Here is a 27948-nt window from a genome sequence, read left to right as displayed (position 1 = left end):
CAACTTCTACGTGATATAAGACTCACAAAATATCCCTTCATCCGGGCATTTTTGTTCTCAAACTTTTGCTGAATTGTGGGTAATTCCGTCGTGGAGACGTAAAACAAGATGGCTACTTTAGCCAAAGCCCCGCGGACGACATACGAAGGTAATACATGTCTCTTTAATCCTCTATGTTACTCTCTCGTGTCTCCTTAGTGTTTTAAGCGATTGTTTAATGTACGGCGAACTTTTTCTTTTAGATATCGAGAAGCAAATTCAACAGTTACAAGCCCAAAGATCTAATTTGCCCAAGGTTGATATCGGTGAAAAGGTAGGCATGAGCTCTCGCATTCTCTACAACTTACAAAAGATTTTCGCTTTATTCAACTACGTACTCTGTTTCTCAATTGAACAGGAAAAACCTGTAGTAGAACCGAGTTTCTACAACGTGATTTTTACGTATCTACTAACTTAAATATAAGTTAAGCTAGGAGCTAAAATCTTATAACATTGGAGTGTATTGTCAGATAAATTGAACTAGAAATGCAAAATCTAACGTAATTTGCTCCTCTTTGTTGTGTCCACTTTAGGTTGGATTAGCTGCCGTTGGTGAGGGAAGATATGACACTGACATTTATGGTTCAGGGGGTGACAGGTAAAATTTTTTTTGTTTTTTTTTTTTTCATCTGAGCAATTTACCTCAATTGCCATTCCATTCATAAACAGTTTCTCTTGGAACGATTTAAAGACTTTATTCACGTGGATTATACAATTTGCTGAACCCTCTGTTAACTTTTGAAATCTTGCTGGTTTTCCCATTTACTTGAACGTAAAAAACAAGTTAATGCTCGAAAATCCGGCAGAATGGTAGGAAGACGTACCATGATTTTTAACTTGTCAATACAATGTTACTGGCAGCTACTCTAACTGGGTCTTTTTTGGTGCAGAACACAAATGAAGTGAATAAACATATCAAGAGCAATCCATCTGATCCAAAAAGACCACTACCTTTTCCCCTTTGGTGGATTGAATTCAAACTTTGAAAATCTCAACTAGGGGCCATGTCCCTTTTGGACATGGCTGCAGAATCATGGTGGTTGTATTCAGTGATGCCCATCCAGGGCTTACTTTGTTGAATATAACCTGCGCGGCCCAGGTTTTTTGAAAAGTGGATATTGCTATCCACTGGATAAATCGTTATCCAGTAGATAGCATGGTTTGCTTACTGGATAGCATTATTTGGCCTTCAAACAACTGGGGCTGATTGTTAGATGGCAAGGGTTTTATTAAAATTTTCAGCATGAGGGTACTGGTTTTCACACGTGGGCAAAATTTTTTGAACTGAAATTCTTTAAAAGAAAAACTTTCCCCCAGATAGTCAAACCAGGCAGGCAAAGTCATCCTCACAACTGGTCAATTTACCAGGTGCCCAGCCCTCAATGCAACTCCTGAGATGGACCTAACTACTTCTAAAGTCACTTGAATATTTGCAATATCTAGAGATTTACACTTGTACGTATTTAACAATGATCAATTCAAATGTGTAGATGAACAAATGTATCATGGTCAAAGTTGTGACCTTGGTTCTTTGATCGATATGATGTTTTGTGTCAGGAAAGGGATTTTTGTATTGACTGATGTCTGTTACATTTCAGGTTTGAGGGCTATTCTGCTGATATTGCTCCAAATGAGCAGGAAGATGTGAGTCTTGTTCTTGTACCTTCTATTTTCAATACAATGACACTCAGAAGTTGATTGGAGAGAAGAAAATCACTAACTAGACAAAATTGTCTTGATTATCTCTAAATTAAGTGAAGTGCAAACAAGGTAACTCTGTTTTAGGTCAAATTACGTTCAGTTTAATCTGATAATGACACTGGCATAGTCAGACAAAGACAATTCCTGTTCATGTAACATTAAGTTTCCAATTTACAAATTCCAAGTCAATTTCATTAGAAAGATCGCCAAACATCTAATTGTATAATTCACATATATCTCAGTTCTTACATCTATATTCCCTTTTTGATAAAAGTGCCGTTTTTTGTTACTGTCTTGTCTATTTTAACAAGACCTTTCGGCTAACTCTTAAGCCCTCATCAGTTGAAAAACCGCTTGATGTTACACGCGATTTAAAAACTTTTTTAAAATTGAAACGTTGCACATGCTGTATGCACGTGACTCGAGAAAATTTTAAGTGCGTGCCAAGCACTTGTAGACTTCAGGGATGACTATGTGATCATTCCCAGCGTTCGGGTGTTTTACAGACATCCAAGCTTCTAGAAAAAGCCGCTGATGGTAATGTGCCTTGTGTCCGACGACTTCAACGTTTTCAAAATCCATGTGATGATGGCATTTGTGAACATGGCACGCAAGTTTGGAGTTATGATCGAACATTAAGACAGCCTTTTTGTGCTTGGAAACCCGCATCTTCAGTGATCTTTCGGTCTGGCCATAGTATACAAAATCGCACTGACTGCAATTGATTCTGTACACTACTCCAGATGATGGACGGTTGGTTTCGTCCTGCTGTTTTGGTCGAGGAAAAAGACTGTTGATGGTTCTCTGTGGCTTGTATGAAACTTGTATACTTTGTTGCTTTAGCAAGTGACCAATTGTTTCGGAGACACCCTTAACATATAGAAGTACTACAAAACCATATGTGGTAGGCTTAGATGGTTTCGTTGCCAGCGCTCTTTCACATTCGTTGATAAAGCAAGAGGGATAGTTGTTCTCTCGAAGCACCGCTTTTACTTGTCGTGTTTCCTCGCGTTTTCCTTTACTCGTGGAGGGAATCTTTCTCGCACGAAGGATGAATGACGAGAATGTTTCTTGTCTTGTTAAGACATACAAGTCAGTGACAAAAAACGGCACTTTTATCAATTATGTCATCTCCTGACTACATATACTCAATTTTTAAACACATTCCCTTTTTGTCTAGCGACACACTTCTAGAGTATTTTTATCCAATACTTTAAACACTGGTATCTGTTATCTTGTAATTTCTAGAGTAGATGGCCACTTGTTTATCAGCGTTTACCATCAGTGTTGTTTCTCAGTGTCTACTGGCTTATTTACTTCAGTAACCTTGACATTGCCCTGGTTTACTGCTGTTACTTATTTGAGATTGTTTCACCATGGCAGGATGAAGATGACTACTCTACCACTATTATGCACCCGTCAAGAAACAGTTACACAGCTCCAACTGCATTATTGAATGACATAGCAAAGTCAGCAGAGCATGTGAGTATACTTCAGTATTACTGAGTGTTGTGGTGTAAAGGCTCACAGCTTATCTCTCCACCCAGATGTAGAAACACAATCATTAGTTAGGTTTTGAACTTCAGAGTTCACTTGTCATTGAAAGGCATAGTAATGCAATGTAATAAAATAGTCAAGACTTTTTTCTGTTTGGAATTTTCTTTAGGTGGACCCATTCGCACAACACAAGCAGCCAACAATTGCTGAGCGGGAAGATGAATACAGAGCAAGAAGAAGAATGATGGTGATTTCACCCCCCAGACATGATCCTTTTGCAGATGGTAGGTGTTATCAGCTTCCTTCTCCCTTAAAGTCTTATCCCTGTTTTTGATTTGTGTAGTACAGTACTTTGTATGTATGGTTTCTACTGTGATTGATTAAATACATAGTTAATAAGTATTCCAATTCATCATTCTGTTGAACACATTGGTCAGACCCTGGAAAAGATTGTAACTTAGCTCGGGAGAGTAAATCTCTCACGCAACCCTAACTTTGTCTTGACAAGTTTGATTTTGTTGCTAAGTTGTCTTGAATGTGTATACATTTAAAATAAAGATAGAACATACTGTGAACAAATCCAAGTTCTTTTGCAAACCAAATTTCAACATTTAGTTGTCTGACAGCTTTTAGTCAGTTGAAATTGCCTCATTTCATTATTTGAGTGAGTTTATCATCTATATTACCTGAACAGACTTCTTAACAGTATCCTCACATTTTACTGTAAATTGGTCATGCCAAATGATTGTTGCTCTAAAATCTTCATGATACTCTTTTGAAAGTTTTTCTCTGAGTATTTGTTTGTTCTTCAAACATTTTTGGTTCAATCGACAAGGCAAGAAAGCTTACTGCCAGAAATCACTGTTGTATTGTCTTTTTGAAACTAGTAAATTGTTGTACATCCAACTCTGGCGTCTTTCGATTCAAAATATTATACCAACATGATCAGTATAATTAATAACGTTGGTTCCATGGCATCATTACCAACTTTGGCTACTTGGTGTAGTCAACATTTTTTACCATCAATTGCTGCAACATTGTTACCAACACTTGTTACTTTGAGTCACCATCCATAGTCTATTGACATTTACATTTGTTTCATGCTTTATCTAAACATAATGCAAAGTACATTTATAATGTTTTGCAGACTCTAAATTCAATGTGGTTTCTGGCAAGAGGCTTTCTTGTTTTTATACTATAGTATAGATGGACTGGCTTTTAGAGCAGTTTTTGATTGAGTCTGTAATAGTGTTATGCATTTGCCGTGGCTTTGTGCTTGGTAAGCAGAGTATTTTGTTCAGAATATTTGTGAACACAATTTAATCTTATCTGTTGAAACAAACATCTTACCTGTATTTCATGAGCTAATTGAGTGAAAAACCAAACCAGTTATGATGAGATTTGGTTTAAATGCAATCCCCTATGCTTGTCCCATTGCAGTGTTTTAGTATGATTTATTGTCGATCTGTTGGACTCTGAGTGCATTTTGATTAAAACTTCTGCAGTCATTCAAAAACTGCTCTAATCAGCTTGTACATAAGTAGAGTAAGAACTGTTGACTTCATTTTACTTACTCCTGAACCCCTTTTTTCCATTCAGCGGTGAGTACTGGAAACTTCGCTCATCAACTGCACAAAATATAATCAAGAGTAAATGACTCTATCGTTGGTTATTTACAAATATTGTTACAAGTCTGGGTATTGGTTGTAGCTATTGCATGGATGAGATGAATGCCTTTTGTATACCAACATGAGAACAAAATATATTACCACATTTACAATCTAAATTTTGTAGTATTATAACTAATGTAATTCATGAAGGATTCAGTATATCTGCTGCTCTTTGGTTTTGAATGAGGTAAAGGAGATCTGAAACATTTAGAATAAAGTTCAAAGTTATTTTATTTTCTTGACAGTGTTATCAGCCAAGACTGTGGATTACATCGAATTTCAATTGTCTTGTCTAGTTTTTAAGTTATTCCAAAGATAGTCTTGATTTCATTTGTCCAGGACAAATGAAGCGTCTCTTGCTCCTTTCTAAGGCCGAAAGGGCTAAAATCATGCACTCACATACTTGAATATTTATATGCAGACAAAAAAAATCTCTAGTGGCATCATAGTAAAAACAGCAAATGTTATTTTGATTTTTGCGAAGTTTAAAAGTAGAATACAGTAAGGTAATAAAGAATACAAAAGCCAGTACTCATGCTACACAGTGGTCGATTACTGACCTCTGAAGAATTATTTATTAGGAGAAGAGCTTGGTTTTCTCAACTAACTCCATGCCAGGATATGATGCCAGTCAGTGCTTCAACTCATCACAAGACTAGCCACTGGGTTGGTGTTACCTTGCCGCAGCCACCTTTCCAGACAATAGATTAACTGTACATGTGTTGGTTTCTCGTGTCTGGTTGTGATTTTTCTTTTTACAACTGGCAGCTTAGTATTAACAGAGAAGCCTGCCGGTCCCGAAGTCTCTTAAGACTGTAGTTACAAATGAACTGCTAATGTAGAGATCTAGGGACTGGTTAGCAATCTGTGGAGAAAAATTGAACAATATTTTAAGGAAAGGGTATTGTAGTGAACCATCTTTTAGCATTGATTTACCAAGTAGAACTTTTTCACTTGATTTTCTTGAATTTTTTACTAAGCTGCTGTAGTAATGAATTGTTATCATGTGATGTTGTATTGGGGAATTTGCAAAGAGCTAATATGGTCATTGCTTTTTATTTTTGTTTTTCTAGGTGGAAAAACACCTGATCCATCTTCATTAAAAAATGTTAGGACCTATAAGGACATTATGCAAGAACAGGATCTTCATAGAGATCAGGTGTGCTATGGCTTGAAAATAAACATTTAATTTGTACAGAAAAAAAAATCATCATATTAATATAGAAGTCAGTAAACCATTTAATCCTAGCTCATCAGTCTATCCTTACCTGTACACCCTTATTTCAGGTTTATCTTTTATGTATTTTAAACTGTTTTAGGGGATTTGTTGTCGAACTACTATCAAATCATTAAAAGCTTTTAAAAGACATACTGCAAAATAGGAGACTTATCCGAAGTATCATATTTCAAAGATTAGGGTGTGATGTAATCAGATGAAACTAGGAACAAGGAGAGATGTATCTTTCTTATTATTTTTGTTCCATCAATGAGCTTTTCAATTCAAGGGTGTTAGAAGTGAGCCAGAACAAAGTAATGATTTGTTTGTTTGCTTCATTTCCAGGCAGAAATTTTCCGTCATCTCAGGGACCAAGCAGCATCAGGGGAATTACAGAAGGTTCAACCTGCAGCAAAGCCAGGTTTGATTTTAAACCCTCTCATTAATTCCATACTCTTTACTTAATGGATTGATATCTATTTCTTGTTCCCCATTTACTGGCCAATATATTTAATATCATTCCTTTTTTTCTTGGTAAAGAGTGGGGCATACATGTAAAAGACAAATCTCAACTTTTTGTGGCTTCAATTATAATCACAGTTTTGCCCAATGAGTTGTGGTATGTAACTTTGTAAGCAAGGTTGTTGATATCCCCAGGGTGGGGGGAATACTCCCAGAAAAATCAGGTGGGGTGTGCGTGCCACTTTCCAAAACCCTGACCCTATTTAAGACCCAAATAATTTTGTCTATAGGCCGGTCATTTGTCAGGACAAGGATAAGTTTTGACCTGACAAAAAGCCAGTCTGGTCGGACAAAAAAAAATTGTTTGTTGTTAGTAATTAAAAAGAGACATTTGAGACATTTTGATATTTCAGTGTAGACTCTTTGCCAAAATATTGGTTGCAAATTCGAATAGCTTAAATGTCAACTGAGTGTAAAATCGCTACTAGCACCAGCAAGGGGACTTTACATTATGTCTGGTATTATTTTACCTGTTGAAAATTGAGAAATTTACAAATGTTTATACCCCTAGTCACACAAGCATTTCCAACATAACAAGTTTCCCACGATGTCTAAGGAAAACGGGAAAAGCGATGAAACAATCTCCTGCATGGACAGCTTGTTAATATAAAACCTCACTATAACATTCAGAGACTTGAATGTCAAGACCACACAAAGATGGAATGGAAAAGAGGATTCTTTTCAAAAACTATTAACAGATTACCTTGTTTGATATAGGTTTGAAACTTGTTAACAAGGGAATGGCAGGAAAATATAGCATGCAGCTATTTCATGTCACTCGAAGAAATAATTTTTTACTGAAAGATGTTGTACACCCTTGAGTGATTCTCTGGAGTCAGCTTAACGAGTAATTAAATGCAAACTGTGTGCAAACAAATTATTGTTCAACAATGCCTCATCATTCCCCATAACTTGTCACTATCAACTGAGAACAAGACATACTTGCATGGCAAGTGTAAGATGAGTGTAAAATCGCTCCTAGCACCAGCAAGGGGACTTTACATTACGTCTGGTATTATTTTACCTGTTGAAAATTGACAAATTTACAAACGTTTATACTGACAGCTGTAAAAACACTGTAAAGAGGTAAAAATTAAACTGATTTTTGATAAAACGGACTAGAAAAACATTTGGTTACGTTTTAAAGGTTTTAAAGTTTTTGAAAGCGATTGCATTCAGATAAACGAAACGTGAGAATTTGGGCTGTGTATTCAATTTCCATAATATATTAATCGGGTCAATGTATAACAACTGAAAATTAATTCCACAACACTTGGTGGTAACAAGCAACAAGTAATTACATAAGACCTCAGTTTTTAGTAGTTTTTCAGACGAACGTAATTCTTCACGATCTTTCACAATGTCACCACAAAATCCGTAAATTAGGGAGTTTACAAAACCATGACGGCACTGGCAATGGGAACGTCACTGAACAAAAGAATTAATGAGCTGAACAATGGCTATGCATGTGTGTTATAATTCTTGGTACATTTCTTTGCCGTCCTATGCAAAACAACAACGTGAAATTACCAAATTTTGCGTTGTCTGGAGAATGTGAACCATGACGGCTAATATTTTAATTTTTTATTTCAAATTTATTGCTGTGTTCCGGATTTAGTTCTGCGATAGCTTTGACAGTAATAAACAAAGTAAATGACTTAAGAGTATCGTGAGAGTGGTAGGTAAAATATAAATCCATTTTTTAATCGACGTTGTCCTCGGCGTCGCTGTTGTGGTTTCGTAAACTCCCTATTAACACGTAGGAATAGTGGTGCCGATGTGCAGTGTTTACCAATCGACGTAACATTTGAGACAACGCAGTGCGCGTGATAAAATTATCAGAATTGGAATAAAAACAAAACCGATAACAAAGCTTTTTTGCATAGTATTGTGTGGCAGTATAACTAATAACTTGTCCCATATTCGACCACAAATTTTCAGTGAAAATATTTTTCACTTTAGCAGAAATGCCCGGTCATAGTGTCTGTCAAGGCTAAGCTTTTACCTGTCAAAACCTCAAATTTACCGGACAATTGTGCGATGACCGACTGTTATTTGCAGGCTTGTTATGACCTGACCAAAAATTTGATACCCTATTTAAGACTTGACACTTAAATCAATACCCTGTTTCAGACCTGTCTCATAATTAGTTACCTAGTTCAGACCAATGCTAAAGGCATTGGAAAGGGCTTTTGTTGCCAGTGTTATTGCTAATGATGAAAAAGTAGTTTCTGTTAAAAAAATAAATTGAATCAAGACAACAGTGCAAAAGCCATACACTATTTGAGACCAAATTGACCAAAACTGATACCCTATTTATGAACAGAATGGCTAATGAACCATGCCCTTTGGGACCACACATACCTTTATAGCCCTAATAAGGGAGTACCCCCTCCCCCAGGTTGATATCCTTCTCTGAGTTGATCTTGTTAAACCACTGTTTTCACAGAGAGAAAGCGCCGTCGATGGGACCAGCAGGCTTCTGGGGATGATACACCAGCCAAGAAGAAGTCTAGTTGGGATCAGGCAGAGGTAAGAAATGGAAATTCTTTAACATTAATTTGCTTTGCAGCTTTATGATTTCTTTTTACCTACTGAAGCAGATCAATTGTAAACAACTACATCATGTTTGGAGCTTAAATCAATCCCCCTCCAGTTATACCCCTCAGCAAGCAGACTTGAAACTCCTTGTTTATAAAGACATGGCAGAAAAATGTACACTGCTGTCAACCAAATACAAGCTGTGCTACAATAGCAGACAACAGGATAATACAATCCCTTCGAGTCATCAGATTTATCACATTTCCCACTAGATAACATAGGATGATTAAACACTAGGATTTTCATTGCTAGTGGTTTCACCAACAGCTTAACAGAAGAAATGTGCTTTCACACAAAACTTAAATAGTTAACCCAGTATTTCAAACCAAACAGCGTCAATTTTTCAGGCCACTAGTGTAGTGAGGGTCAAAGTGTTCCTTGATTTAATGTTATAATGTTTTCTGACGTTTCATTGTAACATGCAGATGGCCACTCCTTCTGCCAGTCGATGGGATGAGACACCTGGGCGTCCAAAAGGTTCAGAGACTCCTGGAGTCACTCCTCACAGACCTGGTTCAGAGACTCCTGGGGCAACCCCAAGTACAAGGATATGGGAGTCCACACCCAGCCATGTGACCCCTGGACATGCCACGCCCAGTGCTACACCAGGCGGTAATACCACACCAGGTGAAGGCACTTTGTTGTGCTTACGCTTTGCTGTGTGTAGTTTAACTCTATCACAAAAGTGATAGTACATGTATCTTTCAATTAAGATCTGTCCAGCTAGATTCATGTTCCCTTGGGTGTAGATCGTAGCTTACTCAGAAGTCAACTTAGTGATAAATCTCTTAGCAAGATTTTCAAAGAAATCATTAGACTTTGATTTGTTAGTTGCTCCTTTTGTGTCACCTCTATATTAGTAAGCACAATCTTTAGAACTCACTCTTGAACAAAATTGTTTAGCCAAGTATCAACTTGAGGTTGTTTAATGGGAACTGACTGCTATTTAGCAAATTTAAGTTGAGAATCAACTAAGAATTTACATGAATTACTACTACTTGCCTACCAACATACATGTAGGATAATAGCTTCTTTAGAAAATAAGGGACCGTTCATTTTTTATGAGGGAGGGGGGGCTGGTGGGATTTGGGAAGCACCATTTAAAAATCGCATGAACCCCCCTCAGCTTACCAATTTTTTCACATGGCCCCCCCTTTATAGCGGTCATTTTTTGGGATGACCCCCCCTCCAAAAAAAAAAAATTGAACAAACAATATTTAGATTTCAACTTTTTTAATATTTCTCTTTTATCCTCCTACTTCACGTTATTGTGCTCACTATGAAGACAATATTTACAATCCCTATACAACAGAGAGCTGTTGTTTAAAAAACAAATCAAAAGAAAGAGAAGTCAATTTCGGATCTCCTAGTTATGGCTCGCCCTGAGCGTGTGGCATTTGGCCTCTCATTGGCATCTTCCTCATCTGAATTGATGAATGCAAGAATGACGTCATTTGAGTCATCTTCTCCCCCAGAGTCAATGGCATCACTGTCATACTCATCATTGTCACTTTCATCCGTTTCACTGCTGTCAGCACTTGCTTGTGTCAATGTCCTGGCATTTCTCAGTGTTGGTTGGCCAGCTCTGAGAGGCCTCTTCTGCTGCAAGCATGAATGTCTTACAATTGCCTTTACTTTCTCACTCTTGCTGCTTTTTAAATGCCCAAAATTCCAAAATGCGCAATAATGGCGAAAGCGACGAGTCGTTTAAGAAAAGGTTTACAGCTGAACGATCCAGGCAGTTTGACATCTTACAAGCAAAAGAAGCAATCTTTCTAAGTGCAGATGGCTGTTCAGAAAGGGCGGGTGAGTTTTCCGTGCCAGGGTACCAGTTGAAGCCCAGTGATGGAAGAAAACTGAACTTCTCCATCAAAGAGCTCAGAGCAATTGTGGAAAAGTTGAATGTCATACTGAAAGATGTAAAGGAACACGATTCCACACTCTTTCAGTCCAATGGGCTTGCTTTAAAGCAGGGCGAAGAATTTGCCCACAGTTTTAATGTAAAACAGATCAAATGTATAGAAGCTAAGTTGATGAAGGTCACGCAGGACATAGAAGCACTAGAAAATAAGAAGAGCAATTATAACAGCATATTCAAGGGCACACTCAAACAGCACATCAACAAAAGGAGAAGGAAAAAAGAAAACTGCAGAAAGTCAAATGAAAGAAAGAGGAAGCGGACTGAAAACAACGTCCAACGAGTTTATGGAATCTGTGTTGGAAACCCGCTAGGAAATGATCTTCCACAATGCCTTGTGCACCCTCCTAGAATGGCCGTCCCGGAAGAGTGTATTAAAGTTGAGGATGTTGCCACGTCGTTATTTAGAAGAGATGGGCCATACATCGCACAGCTCTTGGAAGGGAATTATTTCACCACAAACCTTGAGCAGGAAGTCAGAGATTATGTTTACACCTTCATGTACCCTGAAGAGTACACTCTGACGGAAAGCATTGCTGCTTCTTGCAACATTGGTGAAACAGACTTCCATAGGAGCACAAGCGGCGACGAAGAACTCGATGACAGCGAAGATGAAGATGAGTGCCAGTGAAAGTTGCATTCGAAAATAACAGTGTTAAATACTTCTTTTTAGTAGCTACAAATGCTTTTTGTCGCCAAATGTTTTTTTAAAGCAGAAGGGAAGTTTGTAATAAATTTGTATCCTGCCTTCTATGTTTATTCTATAGCAATTTTTTTGATATTCAAACATTATGCCATTTTAAAGTTTTACTAAAATATTTCACGTGACCCCCCCTTTTTCCCTTATTTTTTTGGGATGGCCCCCCCTCGAAAGCCTTTTTTTTTTGCATGCCCCCCCCCCCCCCAAATCCCACCAGCCCCCCCTACCTTATAAAAAATGAACGGTCCCTAATCAGCTGAACAAAACTAGACCACTCCAGTCACATCTGATCTTACTAGTACTCTTCTGTCATACACTCTACAGGAATGCATTGTTTCATATCTAATGTTTTAAGTTGACTGTTGTCAAAGTATAAATGCGGTCATGTACGATCTCATCTGTTTTCTTCTGCTGTACACTTACATGTACACTCCATATAGATATGTTATGTTACATGGCTGACATTACACACGCTTGTACAGCTACATGCATAGTCACACAATTACACTTGTGTTGTTTGAAACGTTTTTGCCTTTAGAATAATTGTGATATACAATACACAATATTCAAAAGCTGTTGAAAAAAAGGAAGCAGTTGCTTTTCCAGGTTGTTTTTCAGTTTTTGTCTAATGGTCAATGTTTAATTTGTTAGGCATTTCATCAACAAGACGGAATCGCTGGGATGAGACACCAAAGACTGAGAGAGGTTTGTTGTGTTTTTCAGTGCAGATGTTTTCTGTCTGTGTGTTGCACAACCATAAGCACTTCACAGGACTGTGTTGTTGGTAATGGAATAAAACTGTGAAGACCATTTCACTGAACTTATAACATTTTTGTTCCATGGTTGCTAGTTAAATTCTCCTGACTGCTTTGGTTTAGTTTGTGTTGTTGGCCTTTGGAGAAATTGGATTTGTATGTAGATTGTTTCTTGAGATGTTTGTGTCATCAATTGTCAGGACTGTCTTCCTAAAGGCTCTTTTCATGAGGGAGGATTTTGCTTGCCCAAAAGGCGAATCTTTGCTGACGTCATTGTTTACATTTTTCCTCATTAACATACGACTTAGTGCATAGAAGGCATCATGCTAGACACGATTTTACTGGAAAAACTTAAGGAGGTTGTGAAACTTAGTAAGTGGTGAAATTTGTGGCTCTTTGGGTATAATATTCAAGGAAAAATTGGCTTTCAAAAACATCAATTTCTGTGTGGCAAAAGTGCTAATGAGCTCATACATTTTTTGTTAAATTTTGAGCTTTTAAGCCCTCATTGCACAAAAAGTATTCAATACATCGCGCTCAAATTCTTTGGGACAGTTAATCGTGCTGTGCCCTTTCAATATTCAGTATTAATCTCTTTGTAGCTCCATCAGAAACTGTATCGCTAATGGTAATGAGGCAAATATTGTAAACAAAGATTCTCCTATGAGTCATCAGAACAAGAGAGCCGTACTCAGTATCACAAAGTTAACCATCTAATAACTGATTGTTTAAAAGGTGAGACCCCAGGGCATGCCACCCCAGGCTGGGCGGAGACTCCCAGAACCGACCGTACTGGTGCAGAAACACCAGGAGCCACACCCACTCCAGGTAGTAAGCGACGATCCAGATGGGATGAGACACCTGCCAGTCAAATGGGTGGCACAACTCCAATGATTGGCACCAGCGGAGTGACCCCTGCTGGGCCTGCTGCTATGCAGATGCAGACACCCACACCAGGGCACATGGCCATGACACCAGAACAGATGCAGGCATATCGTTGGGAGAGGGAAATTGATGAAAGAAACAGATACCTCTCTGATGATGAGCTGGATTCGTTTTTCCCCAAAGAAGGATACAAGGTTTGGTCTTGACTTGTATTTGTGTGTTTGATAACATGGATTAAGAACATGCAGTATGGCAAAATGTTTGCCATAGCATGACAGCACAATACATCCGAAATGTATAATGTACAACAATAAATATGAGAACTAGAAGTCCATACTTTACCCTTGAATAGAGAATGTTCTGATTGTAAGTGGCAATGCATGAATCCTACATGAAATGGCACCTTTTTAAATGGCCTCTTGTAGTACTCAACACACTCATTTGCATAGGTTTTTAGCTTGTTTTTCTTATGACAGAACAAGTACATTTATCACTTGTTATATCATTGGACTGGAGAATGCCTAGCAAAGGGTAAATTCCACACGTTATATGTAGTTTTTGCTTAATTACATGTAGTTTAGCACATGATGTGGTGAGTATGCATTTTGTTAAAATATTTCTTCCACAGCATTATACTGATTTGTTTTGTAAACAGGAAAATTGTAATTTGTAAATTTGCAGATTCTTGAGCCACCTCCTGGTTATCAGCCCATCAGAACTCCTTCCCGCAAGCTGACAGCAACACCAACGCCTATAGGAGGCAGTGGCTTCTTCATCCAGGTATGACTTGCTTACATTCTATCTGATTTTATTTGTCATTTTCAAGGAAGAAACATTTTACTGTAGTGGATTTATTTACAGGTAAACACACTCAGCGAGTGAATTATTGGGATTTACCTGCACAAGTTCACTAACAATGAACGAGAAATTTCAATACCACACAAGGCTTTGCCGCGTGCGGTATTGAAAATTTCAAGTTCATTGTTAGTGAATGAGTACAGGTAAATCCCCATAATTCACGAGCAATGAGTGCATTAACATTTTTATTATTCAAATTGAATACACTGCACAAAGAAACACTGCATTGAAACCACTATATTTGAGTCAGTCAAAGCCATGGTGTAATGACAGTGGTGTGCTGAATTTACACCACAGCTATTACACCACGATAATGACGTCAAGGTGGTTGTCTCATCACAACCCAGTATCAAGTGGAACAAATCAGCCAATCAGAAAATCGGAATTCGTACAGTGTATGAAAGTTGAATTAAAACTGATATCGTTTGTTATTTGGTTCTAAATCAAACTGTTGATACAGAAAACCTTGTTCTTTTTTTTCCATTTTCAATAGTCTTGTAGGATCAATTTAATCATTGACAAGCATTTCTTTTTCATTGTTTTATGCAGCAAGAAGACAGATCAGCCAAACTCGTTGAAGATCAACCTCCCGGTAATTTACCATATTTAAAACCTGATGATGTACAGTACTTTGACAAGCTATTGGTAAGTTTAAGTGCACAGAACAAAATTTTAAGCAGTCTGATGTGTAGGCCTTTTCTTAATATGCAGCTGGCTTTTTACAGCAGAAGTATGGCCATTTGGGATTTTGAGTTTTAGCGCATGCCAGTTTAGTTGTTTAGAAGATTTGACGCCATCTAGTACAGTGTAACTTGTGTTTTGTGTACAACAAAACTTTTATTTGTACCCAGCATTTACTACATACACACTACAGACTCGATAATCAAAAAATTAAAAAGGCATGCTGGTTGGATAAAACAACTGTTTTATATGGGGTTACAATAAAAGAGCATCCATGTATTTATGACAAAAACAATTTTGGTTGTGTGATTGTGAAGTTACCCATGACTCTTACATTTTCGTCTGTATATTTCCAAGTTTTTGTTTATCTAAGATCTGATGTAACTGGTGGTCCTGGTGTCCTTATATACATTGGGGTACACTGGTTTAATACACTTACGGTAGCTTTAACAGTGTTTGTCCGTATTCCAAGGTTGATGTTGATGAGAGCACATTAAGCCCTGAAGAGCTGAAGGAGAGAAAGATCATGAAACTCCTTTTGAAGATAAAAAATGGCACACCCCCCATGAGAAAAGCTGCCCTGCGTCAGATCACAGACAAAGCTCGTGAGTTTGGAGCAGGACCATTGTTTAATCAGATCCTTCCTCTTCTTATGTCACCCACTCTTGAAGATCAGGTAAGTCACCTTCTGATTTAAGCTACTGAGATTCCATTAACTTGAAATGTATTTCTTTATTTTCCAACTGAAATTTACCTAGAAAGGGTGACTTTTTTCCAACTCTAGCATTTAAGTTACACTCCTTTTGCAAATCTTGCAATCTATAATGTACCTCATGAGAGGCTACATGAGAGTAACCAAGTAATTGTTTGTCTTTTCAAGGCATTGTGTGATTTCATTTTTACCATGTTTTGGATACCATTTGAAAGAAGTGTAATAATTACTTTAGATACATGTAAACACAACACGTTAGCTTTTAAATATGTATATGACAGTACGTGTTAAACATGTGTCTAAAATGCTTGTTTCCACAAGAAGGCGAACTGGAAATTGTAACCAAAGTAGACTCTCTGTTAAGTTGATTGATATATTTGGTAATTCTAGCCTCACTAACAAGCATAAATTTTCTCTCTTTAGGAACGTCACTTGTTGGTAAAAGTCATTGACAGAATCTTGTACAAACTGGATGATCTTGTTCGGCCATTTGTTCACAAGGTAATTTGCTGCTTCTCTTCTATTACTGTGCCTTTCAATAACATCCAAACTGTGAAGTTCAAATCCTAACTAACAATAATATTTTTGGCTGCCATCAATCATGATTTGAGAACAATGAACAAACCTTGCAAAAAAAGAAACCAACAAAATGGATCTAAATCAATCAATCATAACCCGCGTATGCGACCTTTTGAAACTGCTGAAGTAATTTTCTGTTTCCTGAGAGGTCTGCTAAGATGACATGATGGCAGCAAGTAAACAAAACTATTGTTTGAGAGTTCATATGTTATTGAAAGGTGCAGTAAGATGCATATCTTTGTTCTGCACTGTCCTTGTACGAGGCAAGGATTAAAATGTATTGTGTTTGTTCCAGATCCTTGTGGTTATTGAGCCTCTGTTGATTGATGAAGATTACTATGCAAGAGTTGAAGGACGTGAAATTATTTCCAACTTGGCCAAGGTTAGTAGGAGAGATGTCAGCATACAAATTCTCCTTACTGATATTGTTATCTTCATTGTGATACCAGTGTAGGGAACTTTTATAAATGTTGAAACTATTTCCCTTTGGTGATAATTTTTGTACTTTATGTGTCCTCTATACTTGATCATGCATGGATAGTTAAAAAAGTAATTGCTTTTGCACCTCAAAATAAGATATTTTTTAATGCGGAATTTGCATTTTATATTTTGATAACACTTAACCCAAGGTGTCATTTTTTGGTTGTTACAGAAGTAAGTTAATTTTGTCAACAGAGTGAGAAAATAATTAATGAAAGAGAAACAATTTTGTAAAATCATTATAAGAGCTTTCCATAAAAAGACAGATAAAAAAGCCAGATACTATGTCAGGTAAGATTACTTTGTTTTGTGGATGTTACAAGTAGTGTTTCACTTTAACTTCCTTTAGGCTGCTGGTTTGGCAACAATGATCTCAACCATGAGGCCTGACATTGACAACATTGATGAGTATGTCCGTAACACTACAGCAAGGTAAACCACTTTAATTATCACTGTAAAAAATGCCAGTTACCAGCTTATTTGAATGCTCGCTTTGCTGTTCAGAAAATTCATTGTTTTCATTAATTTGTTGTTTGCAGAGCCTTTGCTGTTGTAGCTTCTGCTCTGGGCATTCCATCCCTTCTGCCATTCTTGAAGGCTGTCTGTCGCAGTAAGAAGTCGTGGCAAGCACGTCACACTGGTATTAAAATTGTTCAGCAGATAGCTATTTTGATGGGATGTGCTATCTTACCTCACTTGAGGAACTTGGTTGAGATTATTGAACATGGTAAGATTACTAATTTAAACTTGTGGAAACATCCTACATGTTATGATTCTCTATCTGTAATAATTTAAGTTACTTATGACAGTTCAAAAGAAAAATAAATGCTATAACATGTCACTTTCGGTGTCATCTTGTCACCATTATCAAATGCTGTTATAGTGCAACAGTTTGTATTGTGTAGTTCCAGAAAATAACCATGCATGTACCTCCCCCACAGTAGGGATTTTCTCCAAGACATCTCAAAATTCCAATTAAGCTTGATACATTTCTTTAATCTCCCAGGAAATTCCAATCCCTTCTGTGGGGGGAGTATGAATATTTTCTGGTACTGCACAATTGACGTGGCATTTTTGCTCTATCTATTCCACTCTGGTTCCAAAGGTTTTCTTTTGTCTTTGTTTTGTGTTTGGTCAATAGCAGTAGCATAGACTGGTGCCAAGAAGCTCCAACTTTGTTCCACATAATCAAGTTTCTGCTTCCTATTCTTCTGCTTGAAAGACTGAAAACAGGGTTCATTTTAGCAAACTAAGTCTGGAAAGTTACCACTTGAAAATATATTAATCATCACTGTGGGTAATAAGAGGAATAGTCATAAGGCTTTTACTCCCGTTATTTTAGGAATGTAAACCTCCTCCACTTGAAGGCATTCAGGTGGAGATCATATTAGCCCTTTATTGACATATGTGTCGTTTGGTTTTGCTAGGCTTAGTTGATGAGCAGCAGAAGGTGCGAACTATCACTGCTCTTGCCTTGGCAGCTCTTGCTGAGGCTGCTACACCCTATGGTATTGAGTCGTTTGATAGTGTCTTGAAGCCGCTGTGGAAAGGTATCAGGCAACACAGAGGGAAGGTGAATATCTACTAAATGTCTCTTTACCTATATAGACTGTGTGTGATCTCTGCTTTTCCTAGACTCAAACCCGGGTGATAATATCTGCCAAGCTATGGTTTGCTAAAGGTTTGACATGGGGAACAGAAAATGTGTTCTATCAGTGAATAGAAAGTAGTTGGAAACCAGAATTGTTTGGCTTGGTTGATGAATAGAATATGCTCAGTGTCTAGTAACTTTTAATGGAGGGATAAAGCGTTAAGTTTTTCCATCAAAACGCAAAAATAGCAGTCTACATGTACGTATACAGTCGAACCTCCTGTAAGCAACCACCCAAAATGTCAAGCCTAGCTAGTCGCTCACAGGAGGTGGTCACCTACGAGAGTTTTGGGTCAAAATTTTTCCTCATTTAAGACTTGTAGAGTGTAGTGTATGTGCATTTTTCTTGAAATTTTAAAATGTTTTATTCAAGTGAAAAGCCAGTTTCAAGAAAAAATCTGGTACTTCTCATTGAGAAATTTCCATTGATTATTGATTATGTTACAACACTTTATTGTCCAGTTGTCGCACTATTATCTGCCAAGCGGTTGCCTACCACTACTTACTACTTATCCTCTTAGGACCCATGAGGACCCCTGAGGCCAGTAAGTGGTTGCTTAACCTCCTGTAAGCAAGGTGGTTGCTTACGGGAGGTTAAAAACAAAAGAAAAGTTCAAACTTTTAGCTCTAAAAGTGGTCATGGTCGCTTACAAGAGGTGGTCACTTACAAGAGTTTCCAAATATAGTGATTTGACTGGAAAACTCTTGGTATTTTGGAAAACTGGTCACTGAGGAGAGGTGGTTGCAACTGGAGGTTCCACTGTACTTGTATTTAGTTATATTTCCTCCTTCCTGGTCGATGGTTTTTGGTGGCTTGTGACATAAACGGTAAGAGGTATGAAAAATGGCTTTTTTGCTAATGTAAAGTGTTTTATCCCAGGGTCTTGCTGCCTTTTTAAAGGCCATTGGTTACCTCATTCCCCTCATGGATGCTGAGTATGCCAACTACTACACCAGGGAAGTGATGTTGATCTTGATCCGTGAGTTTCAGAGTCCTGATGAAGAAATGAAGAAGATTGTGTTGAAGGTAACAAGAAGGCTCTTGATCCTTGGTTTTTGAGTTCTTGTAAACTGATAATTGACATTTTTATGAAACCAAAATGTGCAGCATTTTCCAACTCCTGAGAGACGAATTTTAGACCTTAATATATTTATTACTGAAACATTTCTCTCCAGCTTAAGTGTACAGTTAAGTTGGTTAACAGTGCCCTTTGTGCTCTTGGAATGATAACCTTTATGATCCAGCAGATCAAGCCAATGAATGCTCAGTTGAGACTATCAAAAAAAGTCCTTTAACATGATGTGTAGCTTTCAGACTAGGAATTTTTTTTATGCTGCCTATCTTACAATGGCTTTGGAAATTACTGTATATGTGCTACACAACATGGTGTTCCATACTTTGTGTAGAAATCAACTCAAGCATATGAGGTTTTAAAATTGATTGTTGCTTAACTGTGACTTGTTTGGTTTGCAGGTAGTGAAGCAGTGTTGTGGAACAGATGGTGTAGAGCCTCAGTACATTAAAGATGAAATTTTACCAGATTTCTTCAAGCATTTCTGGCAGCATAGGATGGCACTGGACAGAAGAAATTACAGACAGGTTAGCATTGTCAATATTTGCTTGTAGTCTGTCTTTGTTTTGGCATTGTGTCTCATAAGTAATTTGCATTTGCATTGGTCTAGCATTACTATGCTACATAATTGGCTTTAAAAAAACTCATGCTACTTTGGCATTGAATCAAAGTTACACGAAAACGAGTTGTCACTGGCTTGCATGTGTCAGGGGTTTCATAAACATTTTCGTGAGGAGGGCAGAACATTTTGAACTGAACTTCTTTGTAAGAAAACCTTTCCTGGTCAAATCAGGCAGGCAAAATCATCCTCACAGATGGTTGATTTACCTGGTGCCCGGCCCAAAATGAAACCTCACATGTAATTGCTTGGTGTTTGATTGGGATTGTCTGTATGTTCTTACCTGTTTTGCAGATGTCTTTTCAACTAATTAAGTTCTTTTTGATGATTTGAGTTCTGACCTTTCAACTGGTTAATGCCACGGTCTTCTTCATATTTCACTTGATAATTTGGTCAGTGTTGTTACATATATTTTATGCATTTGACAGCTTGTTGATACAACAGTGGAATTGGCAAACAAAGTGGGTGCATCAGAGATTATCAACAGAATAGTGGATGATCTGAAAGATGAAAATGAACAGTACAGAAAAATGGTCATGGAAACAATTGAAAAGGTAAGTTCATAACCTGTTAGAATCTTGTTTGTCTTTTTCCCCCTTGTTCATGGTCCCTCTAACAGTAAATTTTTTTGTGTTGCAGACTATGGGAAACCTAGGTTCATCTGATGTTGATTCCCGTCTGGAGGAACAGCTTATTGATGGCATCCTGTATGCCTTCCAGGAACAGACACAGGAGGTACATGTTGTCTTAACCCATTGGAAAACTGTTTTTGGTTATTTTCGTTATTTTGGTCATTTTATTTTAGGATAGTAAGCATTGCTGATCCAATGAAAAAGTAATAGATATAGCTGAAGCCAGTTCCATTAATAGAACCTCTTGGAAGGTTACCTCCTCATAAAAGGAGTTAAGCCTCCTATCTTGGGTCTGTGGCAAGTGTTCCCACACTATTTCTTACTCTCCTAAACTTCCACTAATGTTTCTATAACTCAACAGCATCACAGAAAATGTGCTAAAGGTAAAGAATCCGATCCCACCAACACATCTGCCTACAGTCAGCCAGTGTCTTGGCCGACAGTCTGCCGATGCATTGGCCACTGTTTATCCTTAAAATGAACAAGATGCGTCGGTGACGTGTCGGTGACTCATTTGGGCCTTATTGAACTATTGCAATGCTTTACCTACCTTTTCCAAGCTGGACTGAAATGTCTCTAACCCTAATTGTTATTCTGTTCTTTCGCAAGAAGAAACCTTATAAGACTGTTAAGCTTACTCTTGGTTTGTTATACTTCATTTTACATAGGACATTGTTATGCTGAATGGTTTTGGTACAGTCGTCAATGCTCTGGGTAAGCGAGTGAAGCCATATTTACCACAGATCTGTGGTACTATCCTGTGGAGATTGAACAACAAGTCAGCCAAGGTCAGACAGCAGGCTGCTGATCTCATATCCAGGATTGCACAGGTCATGATGACTTGTGGAGAGGTGAGTTAGCTCGTGAACAAAGTTATCTTAAGCAAGGCTGTGCTCTAGCAGCGCCTGGTCACCTCAGACGATCACCATTTGTTCTTGGGTAACTGAGAGAAAACGATTGAAAATTAGTGATTAATGTTAGCATATTGAGCGGGACCTGACTACCTAAAGTACTCGGTGTTGTGTTACACTTCAGGCCGTTGAGAATTTGAGCGCTCTATAAGGCATTGTATGGAGTTCAAAATGACAAGGGATTAGATGTGCAATGAAGTAAAATGTTGCCTTCTTTTGTGTAAAATAAAGAAAATATACTCACCTTGCTTGGTCTCTGTTGTCCATATGGCTTATAGCATCGTTTGGGTTTTTTTTTTGAGATGTTTGTAGCAGCTTTCAAATTCAATCGCTTTTTTTGAATCCTGAGTATGGCATGCCTGTGGTTTCCTCAACACGAGAATGTGCAAATTATGTCAAGAATAGACAATTTTTTGTAGTGAGGGAATGCAAGTTCTTGTAATGAGTATCCAACAAATGTTAACTGAGCGGTTTTGTGTTCAGTAAGAGACACTGACTTAAGTTTTTGTTTTTGTTAATAGGAGAAGCTTATGGGTCACTTGGGCGTGGTGTTGTATGAGTACCTGGGAGAAGAGTACCCAGAAGTACTGGGCAGTATCCTCGGAGCCCTCAAGGTATGTTGAAGGATAAACAGCAAACAAAGTAGTGTGGAAGCTGTAGCAATTGTAGGGTTATAACTGATCATACTGCTGTTAAATTTTATACAATGTAGCAGAAATTGAAGAAATTGTAGGAGTAGTTGGTTAATTTGATTAGTTTCTAAGTTTGTATGTGTGATTTCTTTGCAGGCAATTGTCAATGTTATTGGAATGAACAAAATGACTCCACCCATCAAAGATTTGCTTCCAAGACTAACACCCATTCTCAAGAACAGGTGTGATACTTCTTAGCATTTATTGGAATTTGTTGTGCTGTTTATATTTTTCATTGACCAGTATAACTGGAAATACAGCTCAAGCATCTAAAAATGATGGTTGTGAACTCCATGTATCATGACGTCATTTTCACATCGTGATTATGTTTCTTGTTGCCCCGTCACAAAAATTTTACCAAATCACACTAGAATATTGATCATTCAATATTAAGTCCTGCCAACATCAACTCATCACGTCTGTGCTCTCATTAGCAGTTTACTGAACAAACCTTGGTTACTGTATTTACTTTTACTAGGAAGGGTAGTACATTGAGAGTTTTCGATAACTAATGTTTCTTTGTTGAGTAACCCCATGATCAGGTTACAATTAAACAGTCTCACCTACCAAGCTTATCGTAAGCTGTTTGCTTTCAGGCATGAGAAGGTACAGGAGAACTGCATTGACCTTGTGGGTAGGATCGCAGACAGAGGAGCTGAACATGTCGGTGCTCGTGAGTGGATGAGAATTTGCTTTGAGCTACTTGAGCTGCTGAAAGCACACAAGAAAGCCATCAGAAGAGCTACTGTCAACACGTTTGGTTACATTGCCAAAGCTATTGGGTAAGTTTTAAACAGAGAACTGCTGGCCCTTTGTATTTGAAGACTTTGCCTATGAAGGATTGCTTGTAGCGATGTCATAGCATTAATCAAGTACCAAATGAGCTTGGAATAAGATAGACAAGATAGTTTATTTAACTCACCTCGGCCTTACGCGGTTACAAACTCTCAGTGACTTACAATGCTATAATGCAATGCAATAATATTGTTAAATGAATTGATGAGTGCACATATACAGCTGCAAGTTTCAAACGACAGTTCAAGTGACAGTTGATTCGGCGGTATCAAATCCCCTGTTCGTAATGTAATTGTTAACTTGAGTAGAATTTTTTACATGAAAGGTAAAGTTCGAAGACCAGTGCTTGGAAATTCTGCACCGAACGAAAACCCATCAGAGGTGCTATGCGGATCTCTGTGACGTTATGTCGTTTGTGTAGAATTTTAGACGGTCAAATGTTGGATGTCTTTTCAACGGGGATTAAAATATCTCCGTGTTTAGAGGCTTGGTTGACCGCACTGATACTTGAGCTAATGCAAATACCAACGAGATACCGCAGTAATATTGTTTTGACGTAGTTTAAATGTTGTCTAGTCCCCAGGACGTACTCGCCACTCTGCTTAACAACCTTAAAGTACAGGAGCGTCAAAACAGAGTTTGCACCACTGTGGCTATTGCCATTGTCGCCGAAACATGCTCGCCCTTTACTGTTCTCCCTGCCCTCATGAACGAGTACCGTGTACCCGAGCTGAACGTACAGAATGGTGTCCTGAAGTCTCTCTCGTTCTTGTTTGAATACATTGGAGAAATGGGCAAAGATTACATCTACGCTGTCACGCCTCTGTTAGAGGACGCTCTCATGGACAGGTTAGAGAATGAGTTAACTTTTTATTACATACACGAGACAGAAGCAACGGCTGGGTAAAGTGTGTTTTCTGCTCACCACGTGGAAAAATTAAGACCACCCCTCCCCCCATTTCAATGATGAAAACAATGGCACGTTTTGGTTTTAGCGCCAGTTCATCGTTGATTCGGGGAAGGGGTTGTTTTATTTCTTATTTTATTCTGACCAAGATTGTAGTTGACTTAGTGAAGAGCACAAATTTATTTTTATTATAGTGTATCCATAAAGATATTCGCATGCTGTCAAAGGGTACATCTGTAAGAGTGTATCACAAGATATAAGGGATAGGTCTTAAAAGTACCAACGAATTCAATCATGAAAATGGGATGCATTTTCTACCGCAGGGCTGGATTCTCAATGTTTGCATATCTTATCTCCTGTAGGGATTTGGTTCATCGGCAGACAGCCTGTGCAGCTATAAAACACATGGCCCTGGGTGTGTCAGGGTTTGGCTGTGAAGACGCCCTCACTCACCTTATCAACTATGTGTGGCCCAACATCTTTGAAACCTCACCTCATGTTGTTAATGCCGTTATGGAGTCTATTGAGGGAATGAGAGTGGCTTTAGGTCCTTCTAAAGTACTCCATTATTGCTTACAGGTGAGAAGCTGTGCAATTGTTGTTCATTATGCAAGTTGTCCTGGTGACTTCCTACACACATTTTATAAGAGTGGTTGGAACAATATGTGGGCATGTCTTTGATCCGCTGGGTTCTTTTCCCCATGATTATACATGTAGTTCTATAGGCACGTACTTTGGTGTCAAACATAGCCTGACTTATTTAGGCCCTGTCATTTCGTCCAAACTCAACAAATCTATTCGATCTTCTGAATCATTGTACACTTTTAAAAAGCGCATCAAATTGGTTGAGTTCATAAGCCTGCTGGACAGTATTTGAAGAGACTGTTCTTCATGTAACAACTAACACTTGATCTTACTGCATGATTCATTGTTTGTTTTATATATATATTTTAAAACACTTACCTACGTACATGCACTTCACATTTTATTAATTATTAGATAAGTAATCGTAGTTAGGTGTCCCCAATTAGTATAGGTTGTATGCTAGCGACTTCGACACGTTAACAAAGTTCTTATCTTATCTTATCTTATCTTATCTTATCTTATCTTATCTTATCTTATCTTATCTTATCTTATCTTATCTTATCTTATCTTATCTTATCTTATCTTATCTTATCTTATCTTATCTTATCTTATCTTATCTTATCTTATCTTATCTTATCTTATCTTATCTTATCTTATCTTATCTTATCTTTTATCCAAGTTGTAACAAGTTAATACACAATTAACTACTATTCACGAAGTCTCATATTTGAGGAACTTTTTTTTTCTTCCAGGGAATGTTTCACCCAGCACGGAAAGTCCGAGATGTCTACTGGAAGATTTACAACAGCTTGTATATTGGATCTCAGGTAAAACTACCTCGAAATTTGGTTTGAGGGTCCTCTGTTTGACGGGTTGAATGTTAAAGCCAGGAGAATGTAATTCACCTACGATCAGGGCTAGAAACTAAGAATTCACTTTAGACGTGTGCCATGTTATTTCGCTCTTCTGTGCTACTTGAGAATTTAAGATTAACAAACAATTATCGTAAAAAGACCATACGGACTTATCGTAAAATCTTCATAGCCCATGATCAAGTATTCCCCCCCCCCCCCCAACTCCCCTCTCCGTCTCGGTCCATAAACACGCATAAAAAAGAACGTGGTCAATAACCAGCCATCTTGACTGCACACTTGGTCGACAACTCATATATCTTTTCTTTACCCACCCCAACTCCGCGCCCCTTCAGTCCCCTACGGGGAAAACATAGGTAAATGTTGTTTACCTTTGAAAAGGCTCCCCCATTGTAAGCAAGATCCAGTCAAATGCCGTGAGCGTGAAAATAGTCTATTTGCTTGCACTCTCGACGATCTGATGGTTTGACAGGAAGTGACAGCCTGAACAAACTAGATCGTTTCAGTCCGTCAAATTTCATAACATACTGTCCAGTTTTGTATTGATATATTGAAAAGAAATTTTATTCTTACTGTCTTTATTGGTCTTGTTTCAGGATGCGTTGGTTGCAGCATACCCCACAGCACCCAGTGATGAGAAGAACCATTTCTCTCGATCAGAACTGTCATACTTCCTGTAACCCGAGTTGTATGCCATTAACGAAAGAACCTCACTGATCTTCACCAAATGCTGCCGCTCTTGTGCTCAATAATTTAAGTTTTTAAAGTAACTAAAGTAGAAAGCTTGCCAAGCCCAGGCCAGTTTGTATATAGCAGAATGTTAAGTGTTTTTCAAGACCTTTGTGTTTTTCCTCGCCTTTTAACCCTGATGTGAACACAGATTCTCCTAACCGGTTTCTAATCTTGCTTGTGGTATAAGTTGAGAGAGTTTGACGATGTCTCAAAATAATTTCCAAATTATGATGAATTGTTGTATTCTTATCACCTGTTTGCTTTCTTGGTATTGATAGTTGAAGGAGAATTTCAAACCTGATCACATGGGTCAGGTGCTAAGAACTCATCAGTCAATGCAGTTTGCCCTTTAGTAATATCTTGAACTTCGTTTGAACTGTTGTACCCAGTCGCCTAACTGATAACTATAAATAAAGAAGTGAAAAGTCTTGTTTGCTTCTCGTTATGATTCTGAATTTAATCGTACCTAAAACAAAGTTCTCGATCGTGATTGGTTCTCCCCGCGCCCATTTGGCACGTTTTCGGCGCGCGATCACGTGGGTATCCGATTACAACTTTTTGTAACTCGATACCTACGCCATTTGCACGTCAATTACGTGCGCTTTCTGAAATTTCCCCGCAATTTTCAAACTTACGGAAAACATTACTGACTTTTTCAATCAAAAAGAGTTCTTAAAAGAGTTAGACTAATCTAACCTGATCAATTAGCAATTGGACCTCCCGTTGTACAATTCAGAGAGTAATTTGAAATCGGACTGCGCGCTCGTCTAAGTTTGATTATTTTCTTTATCCTATCTATAATAACATTCTCGATCGTAATTGGTTCTCCCCGGGCCTATTTGTCACGTAATCGGTATGCGATGACGTGGGTGTCCACCTATAACTGGATTCGCACGTCAGTTACGTGCGCTTTAATGGCTTCCTTCTTGAGGTTTCCTGCAGTTTTTACAACTTGCTACTGACTTTTTTCGCTCAAAAGAAATTCGCCAGACTAAATCTCGAAATTTGTTATTGCATTTGACAGAACGTAGTTCTAATCGGGTAATGGTGGAAAATCGAGTTTTCCTGTATGTATCTTTCTATGGACACCAATTTGCCCCCCCCCCCCCCTCAAAAAAATTTTTTTTTCCTTAGGGACGAATGACGTCATCTCCATGTTCGTCCATGTGCTTTCTTTCTAGTGTTGTGCAAATATTGCGAACTTTCGAGTGTTGAGACAGCTTACTGTGGACTGTAGCCGATAAGTTGTTTATTTAAAGTTAGTGTTAATGGCATTTAAAAGCCTTGCAGACATGTCTTCACAAAATGACGTGTAGCTGACCGTGCCTTTGGCCCCCTGTGGGGCATTACAAGGATAAATAAGTAAGAAGTAGTAGCTTTCATGGGTCTTTCATCAGGTTTCTTTTCGACTTAACCAATCGATGATCATTTTAGATCAAAACATCACAAACGACGTTAACCCAGAGATTTAAAACCATCAAGAATACATTGATTACCCAAAAATTTCTTCCATCCCCTCCCCCGTATTGGGAAACTAACAATGGCCTCTGTCCTCCTGGGGCTGTCCTGCGCCAAAAGTCTTTATTGTCTACGCTCGACTGTGTCTAGCTGCATAATTTGTTCCCTCTGACACAGACTTGTACAGAAAATAACATCAGACAGGAA

The 27948-nt window shown here is 38.1% G+C and overlaps 1 protein-coding gene across 2 annotated transcripts; it reads left to right on the top strand.

Annotated features, from left to right (window-relative positions):
• The first annotated feature begins 60 nt into the window (after positions 1 to 60).
• Positions 61 to 26713, top strand: LOC145488411 (splicing factor 3B subunit 1-like). Of its 2 annotated transcripts, XM_081467267.1 has the most exons (32): positions 61 to 148; positions 243 to 313; positions 573 to 637; positions 1638 to 1683; positions 3124 to 3222; positions 3407 to 3521; positions 5981 to 6066; positions 6469 to 6544; positions 9095 to 9177; positions 9672 to 9873; positions 12516 to 12569; positions 13355 to 13698; positions 14186 to 14284; positions 14912 to 15007; positions 15516 to 15719; positions 16179 to 16256; positions 16630 to 16716; positions 17164 to 17246; positions 17354 to 17541; positions 18242 to 18387; positions 19346 to 19492; positions 19940 to 20065; positions 20586 to 20711; positions 20797 to 20892; positions 21458 to 21640; positions 22222 to 22314; positions 22489 to 22574; positions 22989 to 23174; positions 23764 to 24036; positions 24457 to 24673; positions 25432 to 25506; positions 26148 to 26713. In XM_081467267.1, exons 1-32 carry the CDS (start codon positions 109 to 111, stop codon positions 26229 to 26231), a joined length of 3954 nt encoding a protein of 1317 aa, XP_081323393.1. In that variant the 5' UTR covers positions 61 to 108; the 3' UTR covers positions 26232 to 26713. The 2 variants fall into 2 exon arrangements, with proteins under 2 accessions (XP_081323393.1, XP_081323394.1); XM_081467268.1 differs by lacking the exons at positions 61 to 148; positions 243 to 313; positions 573 to 637; ... (1 more) ...; positions 3124 to 3222; positions 3407 to 3521 and adding an exon at positions 3583 to 5573.
• The last annotated feature ends 1235 nt before the right edge of the window (positions 26714 to 27948 follow it).

Source organism: Orbicella franksi, chromosome 5 (assembly GCF_964199315.1).
Source record: "Orbicella franksi chromosome 5, jaOrbFran1.1, whole genome shotgun sequence".
Lineage (NCBI taxonomy): Eukaryota > Metazoa > Cnidaria > Anthozoa > Scleractinia > Merulinidae > Orbicella > Orbicella franksi.
Note: the sequence above shows the minus strand (reverse complement) of the source record. Positions and strands in the feature narration are given on the sequence as shown.

Coding starts and splice junctions, on each gene's coding strand:
- LOC145488411 (XM_081467267.1), top strand. CDS start 109: ATGGCTACTTTAGCCAAAGCCCCGCGGACGACATACGAAG. Junction 21,641..22,221: donor TCATGATGACTTGTGGAGAG/GTGAGTTAGCTC, acceptor TTTTGTTAATAG/GAGAAGCTTATGGGTCACTT. Junction 23,175..23,763: donor TACATTGCCAAAGCTATTGG/GTAAGTTTTAAA, acceptor AATGTTGTCTAG/TCCCCAGGACGTACTCGCCA.